This window comes from Oncorhynchus keta, chromosome 2, assembly GCF_023373465.1.
Source record: "Oncorhynchus keta strain PuntledgeMale-10-30-2019 chromosome 2, Oket_V2, whole genome shotgun sequence".
Taxonomy (NCBI): domain Eukaryota; kingdom Metazoa; phylum Chordata; class Actinopteri; order Salmoniformes; family Salmonidae; genus Oncorhynchus; species Oncorhynchus keta.
In genome coordinates this window covers 75,507,262-75,520,923 of record NC_068422.1, presented here as the reverse complement: position 1 = coordinate 75,520,923, position 13,662 = coordinate 75,507,262, and the positions used below count along the sequence as shown (strand labels likewise).

At 45.2% G+C, this 13,662-nt stretch overlaps 1 protein-coding gene across 4 annotated transcripts in view; it reads right to left on the bottom strand.

Annotated features, from left to right (window-relative positions):
- Positions 1-13,662, bottom strand: part of LOC118360304 (diacylglycerol lipase-alpha-like) — a 45,900-nt gene that overhangs the window by 17,572 nt on the left and 14,666 nt on the right. For 2 of the 4 annotated variants that reach the window (XM_035739595.2, XM_052483646.1), the window contains exons 2-15: positions 10,419-10,520; positions 10,016-10,227; positions 8,311-8,412; positions 7,964-8,102; positions 7,816-7,875; positions 7,606-7,693; positions 7,327-7,461; positions 7,087-7,164; positions 6,861-6,985; positions 6,309-6,459; positions 5,538-5,621; positions 1,674-1,751; positions 1,319-1,399; positions 822-964 (exon numbers count right to left, since the gene is read on the bottom strand). In XM_035739595.2, the coding sequence (XP_035595488.1) occupies positions 822-964; positions 1,319-1,399; positions 1,674-1,751; positions 5,538-5,621; positions 6,309-6,459; positions 6,861-6,985; positions 7,087-7,164; positions 7,327-7,461; positions 7,606-7,693; positions 7,816-7,875; positions 7,964-8,102; positions 8,311-8,412; positions 10,016-10,227; positions 10,419-10,513 (1,571 nt within the window). In that variant the 5' untranslated portion in view covers positions 10,514-10,520. Of the gene's footprint in view, positions 1-821; positions 965-1,318; positions 1,400-1,673; positions 1,752-5,537; positions 5,622-6,308; positions 6,460-6,860; positions 6,986-7,086; positions 7,165-7,326; positions 7,462-7,605; positions 7,694-7,815; positions 7,876-7,963; positions 8,103-8,310; positions 8,413-10,015; positions 10,228-10,418; positions 10,521-10,611; positions 10,737-13,662 lie in introns of those variants that run through there. The other 2 variants (XM_035739599.2, XM_035739605.2) reach the window with 2 other exon arrangements.

Genomic DNA, 13,662 nt, shown 5'->3' with positions numbered 1-13,662 from the left:
CTAATATCTACTGAAAGAAACAAGCCCCATAATAGAGCCTAATATCTACTGAAAGAAACAAGCCCCATAATAGAGCCTAATATCTACTGAAAGAAACGAGCCCCATAATAGAGCCTAATATCTACTGAAAGAAACAAGCCCCATAATAGAGCCTAATATCTACTGAAAGAAACGAGCCCCATAATAGAGCCTAATATCTACTGAAAGAAACAAGCCCCATAATAGAGCCTAATATCTACTGAAAGAAACGAGCCCCATAATAGAGCCTAATATCTACTGAAAGAAACAAGCCCCATAATAGAGCCTAATATCTACTGAAAGAAACGAGCCCCATAATAGAGCCTAATATCTACTGAAAGAAACAAGCCCCATAATAGAGCCTAATATCTACTGAAAGAAACGAGCCCCATAATAGAGCCTAATATCTACTGAAAGAAACAAGCCCCATAATAGAGCCTAATATCTACTGAAAGAAACGAGCCCCATAATAGAGCCTAATATCTACTGAAAGAAACGAGCCCCATAATAGAGCCTTATATCTACTGAAAGACACACATGGACATGTTACACAGTGATTATCTTATGACGGTTGAAGGTGAGACGTTTCAGTGTGCGTGTTTAGTGTACTATCGGTAATATAGTTCCCAATGCAATTCCAGCCTATACAAGCAATGGGATATGGATGTCTGATGCAAAGTTCTTGATCCGAGTAGGTCTTGGTGCTTTCTGTCCTGTTGCAATAGCTACAAGTGGCTACAAGCAATGGGCCGAGCAAATACATCTACCATATAGTTTGATGACATGATGAAGGCCATAGTTACCTCAGAAGGCCACCTGGTGGAGAGTAGGAGTAGCACTGCAGTGTGGGGTACTGGGGGCGGAGCAGGAAGGACAGGATGGCTGCAGTACCGGCACCAAGGGAGTGTCCCACTATCACCAGCCCGTAGTGCATGGTTCCCTTACCCTGACAAAAACATTAGGTTTAGACTTGTACACACGCGCACACACACTCTTCTAATGCTCTGTTCCCATGAAAGTGTAAGTTACGTAAACATTTATTACATTTCAACCATAATACACAAATCCTTTCTACACAGATTAGAATTATACTCTTATACACACACACACACACACACACACACACACACCTCTAACCCTAACCCCCCCACACACTTCAACAAAATCATATATTTATTCTAATGTTCTGTTCCCATGAAAGTGTTAGTTAGACAAACGTATTACATTTCAACTAATATACACAAATCCTTTCTACCACACTCCACACTGAGACATATCCACATATTCATCACTCATGTACCAAATCTCTTCCAAAGGCTTGTGACAAGATCATTTCCTGCTCTAGTTTCTTCTTAATGTACTCTGCTGAGTAAACCATCCCCTGAGAGAAGAAGAGAGGAAGGGAGGGAAGAGGAGAGAGGGAGAGGCAGACTGTTACATTCCATTCATCTTTGCTTCACTTCAGCCTCTATTAAATAATTTTAATCTACTCATTTTACATCTATAAATCATTCCACTTTTGAGAAGTGAAATGGCCCCTGCGCTTTGGGAGCATATTGGACCAATATCTCTTGGGGATGGCTTGTAAGAGGGGGAAGAGACACCCAAGGGAACCTTTGATATGACTAGTTCTGGCTGGGTGAGTGCATTCTGACCTTGTGGCCCAGCCAGTTTCCATGCTGCTCCTCCACTGGCAGACGCTCAGAGTCCCCTGTGAGATCCGTCAGGGCATCCTAACATAACACACACACGCGGGCGAGAGAGAAAAAACATGTTATTATACTACTACATGCACTTAAAGAGATTCTCTGGTACTTTTGTAAACTTTTTAGCCACTAGTTCTGAAAGTAGCACTCACGAGCCAAAAGTGGTCCCTGAAAATTGTGTACTACTTCACGCGTGCAGATATGTGCACCATATCATTGCTCTCTGTCTCCCGGCAACCTCATTGGATTACACTGGGCAGGCCTATACTAGCTGTCACTCAGCGGCAGGTAGCCTAGCAGTTAGAGCGTTGGGACCGTAACCGAAAGGTTGCTTGTTCGAATCTCTGAGCTGGCAACGTGGAAAAATCTGCCATTCTGCCATTCTGCCCTTGAGCAAAGCAGATGCCAATTAAGGCAGCCACACGGCACCTCTCTGATTCAGTTTCTGGGTTGAATGCAGAAGACACATTTTGGTTGAATGCATTCAGTTGTGCCACGGACCCTTTCAAATGCGAGGGACTGTACTCATTGGCCAGAACTCAAATTGCTAGGGGGCTGGGCCACATTGGCACGGCACAGCTTAAAGAAAACAGTCGCTTTCAAACTAGGGATTTCGTGGATAATTGAGGTATAACAGTAATTCTGCTCATAGATTATGCATATATGAACTACACATTGACACATCTAGACCAAAGTGTGAGGTTTAAAAAATACTTTCTTAGTTGCCGGAGCATAACTTTAAGTGGAGGAGGTGATAACAAAAGATGACAGTGTGTGTGTGAGAGAGAGACAATGTGTGTGTGAGAGAGAGAGACAGTGTGTGTGTGAGAGAGAGCGAGTGTGTGTGAGAGAGAGAGAGAGAGAGAGAGACAGTGTGTGTGTGAGAGAGAGAGAGAGAGAGAGAGCGAGTGTGTGTGTGTGAGAGCGAGCGAGCAAGACAGACAGACAGACAGAGACCGTGTGTGTGTGAGAGAGAGCGAGAGAGACAGAGAGACCATGTGTGTGTGTGAGAGAGAGCGAGAGAGACAGAGAGACCAAATCCAATTTTGAAAAACTCATATCTACTGGGTGAAATTCCACAGTGTGCCATCACAGCAGCAAGATTTGTGACGTGTTGCCACGAGAAAAGGGCAACCAGTGAAGAACAAACACCATTTTAAATACAACCCATATTTATGCTTATTTATTTTATCTTGTGTCCTTTAACCATTTGTACATTGTTAAAACACTATATATATATATGACATTTGTAATGTCTTTACTGTTTTGAAACTTCTGTATGTGTAATGTTTACTGTTCATTTTTGTTGTTTTTCACTTTATATATTCACTTTGTATGTTGTCTACCTCACTTGCTTAGGCAATGTTAACACATGTTTCCCATGCCAATAAAGCCCTTGAATTGAATTGAGACCGCGTGTGCGTGTGCGTGTGTGTGTGAGAGAGGAGAGAGAGGAGAGAGAGAGAGAGAGAGAGAGAGAGAGAGAGAGAGAGAGAGAGAGAGAGAGAGAGAGAGAGAGAGAGAGAGAGAGAGACACAGAGACCGTGTGTGTGTGTGAGAGAGAGCGAGAGAGACAGAGACCGCGTTTGTGTGTGAGAGAGCGAGAGAGACAAAGAGACCGTGTTTGTGTGTGAGAGAGAGCGAGAGAGACAGAGAGACCGTGTGTGTGTGTGTGAGAGAGAGAGCAAGAGAGACAGAGAGACCGTGTTTGTGTGTGAGAGAGAGCGAGAGAGACAGAGAGCGAGAGAGACAGAGAGCGAGAGAGAGACAGAGAGCGAGAGAGAGACAGAGAGCGAGAGAGCGAGAGAGCGAGAGAGCGAGAGAGCGAGAGAGCGAGAGAGCGAGAGAGCGAGAGAGCGAGAGAGCGAGAGAGCGAGAGAGCGAGAGAGCGAGAGAGAGAGAGAGAGAGAGAGAGAGAGAGAGAGACACAGAGACCGTGTGTGTGTGTGAGAGAGCGAGAGAGACAGAGACCGCGTTTGTGTGTGAGAGAGCGAGAGAGACAAAGAGACCGTGTTTGTGTGTGAGAGAGAGCGAGAGAGACAGAGAGACCGTGTGTGTGTGTGAGAGAGAGAGCAAGAGAGACAGAGAGACCGTGTTTGTGTGTGAGAGAGAGCGAGAGAGACAGAGAGCGAGAGAGACAGAGAGCGAGAGAGAGACAGAGAGCGAGAGAGAGACAGAGAGCGAGAGAGCGAGAGAGCGAGAGAGCGAGAGAGCGAGAGAGCGAGAGAGCGAGAGAGCGAGAGAGCGAGAGAGCGAGAGAGAGAGAGAGAGAGAGAGAGAGAGAGAGAGAGAGAGAGAGAGAGAGAGAGAGAGAGAGAGAGACACAGAGACCGTGTGTGTGTGTGAGAGAGAGCGAGAGAGACAGAGACCGCGTTTGTGTGTGAGAGAGCGAGAGAGACAAAGAGACCGTGTTTGTGTGTGAGAGAGAGCGAGAGAGACAGAGAGACCGTGTGTGTGTGTGTGAGAGAGAGAGCAAGAGAGACAGAGAGACCGTGTTTGTGTGTGAGAGAGAGCGAGAGAGACAGAGAGCGAGAGAGACAGAGAGCGAGAGAGAGACAGAGAGCGAGAGAGAGACAGAGAGCGAGAGAGAGACAGAGAGCGAGAGAGAGACAGAGAGAGAGAGAGAGAGAGAGAGAGAGAGAGACACAGAGACCGTGTGTGTGTGTGAGAGAGAGCGAGAGAGACAGAGACCGCGTTTGTGTGTGAGAGAGCGAGAGAGACAAAGAGACCGTGTTTGTGTGTGAGAGAGAGCGAGAGAGACAGAGAGACCGTGTGTGTGTGTGTGAGAGAGAGAGCAAGAGAGACAGAGAGACCGTGTTTGTGTGTGAGAGAGAGCGAGAGAGACAGAGAGCGAGAGAGACAGAGAGCGAGAGAGAGACAGAGAGCGAGAGAGAGACAGAGAGCGAGAGAGAGACAGAGAGCGAGAGAGAGACAGAGAGCGAGAGAGAGACAGAGAGCGAGAGAGAGACAGAGAGCGAGAGAGAGAGAGAGCGAGAGAGAGACAGAGAGCGAGAGAGAGACAGAGAGCGAGAGAGAGACAGAGAGCGAGAGAGAGACAGAGAGCGAGACAGAGAGACAGAGCGAGACAGAGAGCGAGAGAGAGACAGAGAGCGCGAGAGAGACAGAGAGCGAGAGAGACAGAGAGCTCTATTTCCTCAAGTAAAGAAAAAACTATTTTGATGTGAGAAAAATAACTGTGACATTTTAAATAGATGGTTGACACACATTCAAGGGGAGTTCTGAATACTGCTAGCAAGTGCAACACATTCTCTTCCTGCTCCAGTTAAATAATAGTCTCCTTTCCTTGGACACTAAGAAAGGTTACCTCATAAATTATAAAGTATAGTGATTTTACAGTACTTGAGCAAAATTGAGCCCATAGAATGTTTAGCCAACAAGAGAGGGGGTGTGGGAGTTCAGTTAAAGACAGAGAGGTTTCAGGGGAATTTGATGTCATAGAACTGTGAGGAATTTAACTTCACTGAAAGTCGTTGTACTGCATAACATTGTATTGTGCTCCATGATTGACTGACATGGACCATGATTGACTGACATTCACTTGTGAGTCATTGTCTGCATCCCAAATAGCACCTTTTGGCCTATATAGTGGACTGTGTAGGTTGTTGCAGTCTTTTTGGGAGATGCCATCACCCTCTCTCTATTTTTAAACACTACATGCACAACATTGACCAGAAGCTCTTGTCAAAAGTGTTGCAATAAATAGGGAATAGATTGCAATTTGGGACACAACCATGGTAGTTAGATGACTCTCTGGTCAGTCACTTGTGAGTTATTGGTTTGTCACTGTCTTACTTTGGGGGACAGGGTTCCTCGAATGCTGATGACAACTTTCTTTTTCCCATGATCCACAGCCACAAAGAAAGGTGTCTCATAAACCTATGAGGGGAGAGAGAGAGAATAGTGAGAGGTAGCAGCTAAATCTATTTATTTTGGTTACACACATCAATCAAAGGCATCGCAGAAGAAACAGCCAAGGACTATAATGATGACTTCCATCATAGAGTGTCCTGGCCTAACTCCCTCTGTGATGCGAGTCTGCAGAGTCCAGACCCTCTGCTAGCTAGCCTGCACGGTGTGGTTTAATGGATGGAAAGTCAGACTTGGCCCAGTTAACAGAGAAGTCTGCTTTACAAATCAGTCCGTGTGTTTTGAGTGCTCTCTTTCTCGCTACGGCAACTTCCCTCTGCAAACGGAAAATAATTAACAGGTGGAATATTCTGGATGTGATTGGGATAGTATTTGTTCAGTCAGCCACTTGGCAGTGTGATTTACTTCCCTTGGTACAGAGCAATATAAGGTGTTATATTACATATACTGTATTATTGAGGGAACTAAGTGCAATATATCATTGAGGAATCGTTTAGGGAAACAATTCCAAGGAGAGTGATTCAGCAGATTGTTGACTGACAGACAATATGACAAATCATCCACCTGTCCATCTGTACTTTGCAAATTGCTTCTACTAACACTGCATGTTGTATCTTCCGTATTCTACTCATGCCTGGTTATTGTCCAGACTGACCCCTGACCTCTAAGTCTGTCACGCGTTCATTTGGTACTCACCGCGTCGTGCCAGGATGTGTAGACAACGTGGACCTGCTTCAGCTCTCTGTCCAGGAAGTGGCGGCGGATAGCCAGGACGTTACAGCCACAACAGTTATCCTCCTCCACTGTCACTGTCTGGGACAGCCTAGAGCCAGACCCTGATGTACAGCTGAGAGAGATGGAGGGAGAGAAAGAGAGTAGTGGACAGACACAAAGAGACAAGAGAGGAAAATGGAGAGAGGAAGAGAGAGAGCGAGATGGAGAGAGATTACTACAATAGGTCCTTAGATTGAGTGTGTGAGTCTAAAACACAAACATATCTGTGTGATTCAGTGTATTTAGGTCTTTGTATCACTAGTCAAGTGGTTAGTGCGTGGGTCAGTGTTTCGTCTGAACAGTGGAGTGGAACATGCTGTGTGTCAGTGCTCCATTGTTTACCCACTGTGTCAGAGAGTGGGGTCTGACCAGAGTGTTATTGTCCCAGTGGATTACCACTTTGTCAATACTGATGAATGTGAAATGTGAAACCGGTGTAAGTGCATGGGATGGGAGGGAGGCAGGCGGACTTACTGGCAGGAGCTGGCCAGGCGGCACAGCCCACAGGCAGGCTTCCTTATCAGGTACATGGGCCAGCCATACGCTGCCAGGGCAAACAGCATGTAGTAACACACCTCCTTGTACATGCCCATCTCCGTCTGAGGGACACACACACAATGTTAAAAATATATCCAACACAGAGACAGAGGCTACACCGCTGCCTTAGAGGTTCAATATAAATCCACAAACACACACTCACCGAGTTCTTAAGGTCCAGGTATTTGGTGTTGCGAGTTACAGGCATTCCAGATAAGAAGGCTAAAATGTCATTGTTGGCCTGAGGGAGAAAAACAACACAATTTCACACATTGGAATATACAGTACTAGTAAGACCATGTCAAACATAAACACACACAGGCCCTCCAACTCTGTTAGCATTTTACCTATCCCCCCATCCCTCTCTCTTTCTCTCTCCACACTGGTCCCCATCCCCAGTTACCTGGTCCAGGATGGCACCTCTGTTAGACCTCTGTCTCTGGCGAAGCAGCACCAGGCCAGCTATGATGTCACTAGGCACAATGTCCAGATCTCTGAAGAACTCTGCAAACAGGCTGGCCACCTCGGAATAAGCATCCTAACAGGAGAGGAGAGATAGAGGTTGAACCATGAATAACCACAAGAACAGATCCTAACCATAACCATTGCTTTTCACTGAATAGATTGTATCATGCAGGAAGTTGGGTGACAGATAGAGGAACAATAATTATATTTCCCTCACAGACTGTGTGTCCTGGGCTCGGGTGCAGCACATGAAGAACTTCAGTCTCCTGCTCCAGCTGCTGGCTTGGCCCTCCTCTAGCCGGTGTCTGGGGAAGGGAGGCACAGCAGGATGGTTAGCTTAGTGTGCTGTGCTGGGTGCAGAGTAGGGCAGAGAGGGTAGTAGAGTGTAGGGCAGACGGTAGTAGTGTGTAGGGAAGAGGGTACCAACCTGAGGGTGCAGGTGGTATACTCTGTAGAGATGGTAGTGTGTAGGGCAGAGGGTACCAACCTGAGGGTTTAGAGATGGTAGTGTGTAGGGCAGATCGTACCAACCTAAGGGTGTACAGACGGTAGTATGCAGGGAAGAGGGTACCAACCTGAGGGTGTAGGTGGTGAGGTTGCGTTGGCGTCGCCGGGTGGCTTTCAGTTTGACAAAGGTGCGTCCCGTGGGGTCAAAGGTACACATGAGGGTGAAGCACACGCTGAAAATCACCAGCCAATTGCACACTACAATCCCTGGGGGAGACAGTGAGGAGAAAGGATAGTTTTGATCTTGATAACGAACCACGCAAATGTGTAAGAAAAGCGAAACATGCTAATGGGCATTTCTACTCCATTAGTTTGTTTTACAAGTCCGTCCTGGTTCTTTCTTTGAAGATTACTCTAGTCTACAACATGCTTACTCCATTGATTGCTGCTCCCTCATACTCCCTCTCGAACTCACCCAAAGCAAGGTTCTTGGCAGTGACATCAGAGCACGGTTGGTAGTATTGGAAAAGCCAGGCGATCCCCACCACTGCATATACCAACTCCACCAACAAGATGGCTGAAAGAGAAAGCAGGGAGGAAGAGAGGGAAGTGAAACACAGGGAAACAACATTACTCAATATTGTGAAATTAGACAGGATATTCTGAGAACAGGTTGAGTATACAGTGCCATAGGGAAGTAAAAAAGTAAAAAATAAAAACAAATGCATAAAAAATGAAAAACTAAATACTTTAGAGTCATTAAAACTTGTTTTTTAACCACTCCACAAATGTCTTGTTAATAACAAACTATAGTTTCGGCAAGTTGGTTAGGACATCTACTTTGTGCATGACAAGTCATTTTTCCAACAATTGTTTACAGACAGATTATTTCACTTATAATTCGCTGTATCACAATTCCAGTGGGTCAGAAGTTTCCATACACTAAGTTGACTGTGCCTTTAAACAGCCTGGAAAATTCCAGAAAATTATGTCATGGCTTTAGAAGCTTCTGATAGGCTAATTGACATCATTTGAGTCAATTGGAGGTGTACCTGTGGATGTATTTCAAGGCCTACCTTCAAACTCAGTGCCTCTTTGCTTGACATCATGGGAAAATCAAAAGAAATGAGCCAAGACCTATGAAACAAAATTGTAGACCACCACAGGTCTGGTTCATCCTTGGGACAATTTCCAAACACCGGAAGGTACCACGTTCATCTGTACAAACAATAGTACGCAAGTATAAACACCATGGGACCACGCAGCCGTCATACCACTCAGGAAGGAGACTCGTTCTGTCTCCTAGAGATGAACGTACTTTGGTGTGAAAAGTGCAAATCAATCCCAGAACAACAGCAAAGGACCCTGTGAAGATGCTGGAGGAAACAGGTAGAAAAGTATCTATATCCACAGTAAAGTCCTATACCGACATAACCTGAAAGGCCACTCAGCATGGAAGAAGCCACTGCTCCAAAACAGACATAAAAAAGACTACGGTTTGCAACTGCACATGGAGACAAAGATCGTACTTTTTGGAGAAATGTCCTCTGGTCTGATGAAACAAATATAACTGTTTGGCCATAATGACCATCATTATGTTTGGAAGAAAAAGGGGGATGCTTGCAAGCCGAAGAACACCATCCCAACCGTGAAGCACGGGAGTGGCAGCATCATGTTGTGCGGGTGCTTTGCTGCAGGAGGGACTGGTGCACTTCACAAAATAGATGACATGAGGGAGGAAAATTATGAGGATATATTGAAGCAACATCTCAAGATATCAGTTAAAGCTTGGTTGCAAATGGGTCTTCCAAATGGACAATGACCCCATGCATACTTCCAAAGTTGAGGCAAAATGGCTTCAGGACAACAAAGTCAAGGTATTGGAGTGGCCATCACAAAGCCCTGATCTCAATCCTATCGAAAATATGTGGGCAGAACTGAAAAAGCGTGTGCGAGCAAGGAGGCCTACAAACCTGACTCAGTTACACTAGCTCTGTCAGGAGGAATGGGACAAAATTCACCCAACTTATTGTGGGAAGCTTGTGGAAGGCTACAACATTTGGCAAGTCATTTGTGGAGTGGTTGAAAAACTAGTTTTAATGACTCCAAACTAAGTGGATGCAAACTTCCGACTTCAACTGCATATAGTGTGTCTGTGATAACATACGGGTGTGACTTACCTAGTCGTATGTAGATGACATATTGCACAGCTTCTCTGGGCTGTGTGTAGAGGATGCTGCCTCTCATACTCAGCCATATGATGGCGCTCTCACAGATCAGGCAGCTGACCAAGATGCCCAGGTACCCCCGGCCATGGTCCACCAGGGTGACCGAGCAGGACTGGTCCGAGCCATAGGGCAGGCCAAACAGAACCACAGACAGAACCACCAGCCTTGCAGGGGAGGGGGAGAAAGGTGCATGGTCACACAGATGACACACCCATGGTTCAGACAACATTTTGGGGGTTTAAGTATTCCATCTCATATACAGCTTCATACTTTTAGCTTGGTGAGGGGACTCCTGACCAAAGACAGACACAGGAACATATACTCACAGAGAAAAACATCCAAACGCAGTACTCACCAGATGCAGTGCAGTAGAAAGAGGAAGAGGGCGGGCAGCACTAGGTCATCACTGCCAACTGACCAGCGCCGCCGAAACATCACCATACCAGGCATCACTGCCCTGTGAGCGAGAGAGGAAGAAAACAGCAAGTTACGACAAATCTTTACAACCTTGAACAAAAGAGCGCTTAAAATAGTGGTTAAACACACACCCTTGGCTTTAATAAATCCTGCCCACAGTACCCAGCATCGCTGCCCTCTGAGAAGGCAAGAGGAAGAGAGGACGAGAAATAAAAACAGTATCCACATCATGGTGTGATCAAAGGCCAGACCCTCTTTCCCCACTGACCAGCTTTCATAATAGCCAAGACTTCCTCAAAGCTCTGCTGCATCAGTCAGACTATAGCAGAACTATCAGTACGCTCTGTTTCTCTTCACAATTGAAGCTCTCCAGATGGAAAGAGAGAGGTGAAATTGAAATATGGAGGGAGAGAGAGTAAGAGGGGGAGCGAGACAGTGGGGTAAAGGCTAAAATAGTTTGTGGACAACGTGGACCAGGTAATGAGTGAGGGTGTGAGAGAGGACTTGTTTTGATGGGTCTGTTCGTTACCATATGCTCTGGCAACATGAACACCGCTTTCATTCTTCCCTTTATCCAAAAGGGCAGTCGAAAACAAGTCACGTGCCTTAGGCCTAGATTGAACTGAAGTAAAAGAGCGGGAGAGCGTGAGGGATCTGGAGATGTGGCTAGCCTTAGCCTATAGTGGTATACCATTAGCATATTTTGTCAAAACAGAAGCCCACTCTCACAAAACACATGGGTAGCAGATGGTTAAAACCGTGTAAGGAACGCCTAGTGTGACAGTGTGCCAAGTTTGTGACTCTCATTTTATAGAGAACTTAACTATAGGGTGGGGGCAGGGATTCTAAAACTGGATAAAGTCGGCAACTACATATTCCATGATTTTCAAGACAACTATGTCCAGTGTATGCTTCAATAAAGGCTGGCTAAACACAGTGTTACAGGTCTATATGGTCTCACTACAGATTTGGACATTACTGCTCTCCCACCCCGGTCGCCGGTTGCCACATGGCTTCCTCACATTATAGAGAAGAGGGAAGGAGGAGGGGAACGAGAGAAGAGAGAAAAAAGGAATAAGAGAGTAAACCCCTTGTCATTTAGGCCAAAACAAAATTAGACTAATGAAATATAGCAGGTCCCACAATGCAGGAGGCCTCTCCTCCACCACTTGAGACAGTGACGTCATCACTCCAAACCTGACCCTCCTCTCCTCCAGGCTGTGTGTTATAGCCTAGATACAGGTTGCAGTCCCCATGAGGATCTTACCAGTGGAACACACTACCACTTTAATTGGAAAGGCTATATCAGTGAAGCAGCACACTCTCCCATACCAATAAGCCCATGTGTTTTTATTGAATCTGATTAGGCCTAGATTTAGAAATGTCTGGGACAGGTATTGATGGAGGAGATGGCTCCCAGGTGGCGCAGCGGTCTAAGGCACTGCATGTCAGTGCTAGATGTGTCACTACAGACACCCTGATTCGAATGCAGGCTGTATCACAACCGGATGTGATTGGGAGTCCCAGCGTCGTCTGGGTTTGGCAGGTGTAGGCCATCATTGTAAATAAGAATTTGTTCTTAACTGACATGCCTCGTTAAATAAAGATAAAATACAATTGTAGGGAGAAGCCAAGTTTCTGTTCTCAAACCCCTAACTGTCCCTTTGTCTTTCAGAAAGTATACTAGGTTAAAAATTAACATTTGTGCCTTCAGCTTGCCTTTTAGGGCAATGGCTCCCAGGACCTCTAACAAAGAGAGTATGGATTTAATGGCAGCCGTAGAGTAAACAGTTTCCTTTTCCAACTGGTAGGCTATTCTCAGAACCAGAAATTTAACTGTAGGACAGTCAACATAAATCCACAATACCCAGGTCATAGAAACTGTATGGAATACAGCCATGCAGTATAATTCATTTGGGATAACTTCCTTTGATGATACACAAGCTGATCCATACTCCTTGGTTTGGCTGTACTCCATTCGCGCTCACACAGACAACACCCAGCTCATCTCACAGTAATATCCACCTCCCCAGAGCCAACCCAAGCAGAGTTTCGCCGTCCAGCCGGCCAGTCAGGACTGTGTCGTCTGCAGAAATGTTTTTTTTTTCTACTGTAGCTTCAAAACGAGGAGATTTTTCATACTCATTGGTGCATGACTTAAACCCACAGGCCATCGCTTGCGCTTAGCATAGGGCATCCATCACCCTAGAGTAGAGGCCCCTGGGCATGTGAGAGGTGGGTCGCGAGTTATGAGAATACATCTATAAATCACACACTATTTCTTCATAATTTGGGTGACGGAAGTACAGTCCATTTCTCATTTGGGTCCTGTGCTGAAAAAGATTAGGAACCCCTACCCTAGAGATGTGCAGAAGACTATGGGTAAACATTTATCAAATGCACTTAGATCAGTAGAACTGTGGTTAATTTGAATTGGACATCTTTTGAAAGGGTTTTATTTTGTGGTGTAACATGAAGAAAGAATTGAGAAATATTGTAGGGATATAATTTTATTCAACAGACTCAGCATCAACAACATTGCAGGAAAGCTAAGTGATACTAAGAGACTCGGTGAGACTAAGAGATCAGGCAATAGTAAGAGACTTCCAGGTCATAAAAACCTCAAAGAAGAACATTTAAGGAATGTGGATGGCACCTTCAGCTTGGAAATGCCAGAGACCATATTCAGCTGTTAGAAATGTCCCCAAACCAGTTGAAGAGAGAACATACAGTACCAGTCAAAGGTTTGGACACACCTACTCATTCAAGGGTTCTTTATTTGTACTATTTTCTACATTGTTGAATATTAGTGAAGACATCAAAACTATGACATAACACAAGGAATCATGTAGTAACCCAAAAAGTGTTAAATAAATCAAAATATATTTTATATATTTGAGATTTTTCAAAGTAGCCACCCTTTGCCTTGATGACAGCTTTGTACCCTCTTGGCATCATCTCAACCAGCTTCATGAGGTAGTCACTTGGAATGCATTTCAATTAACAGGTGTGCCTTGTTAAGTTAATTTGTGGAATTTATTTCCTTCTTAATGTGGTTGAGCCAATCAGTTAGGTAGGGGTGGTATACAGAAGACAGCCCTATTTGGTAAAAGACCAAGTCCATATTATGGCAAGAACAGCTCAAATAAGCAAAGCGAAACGATAGTCCATTACATTTCTTT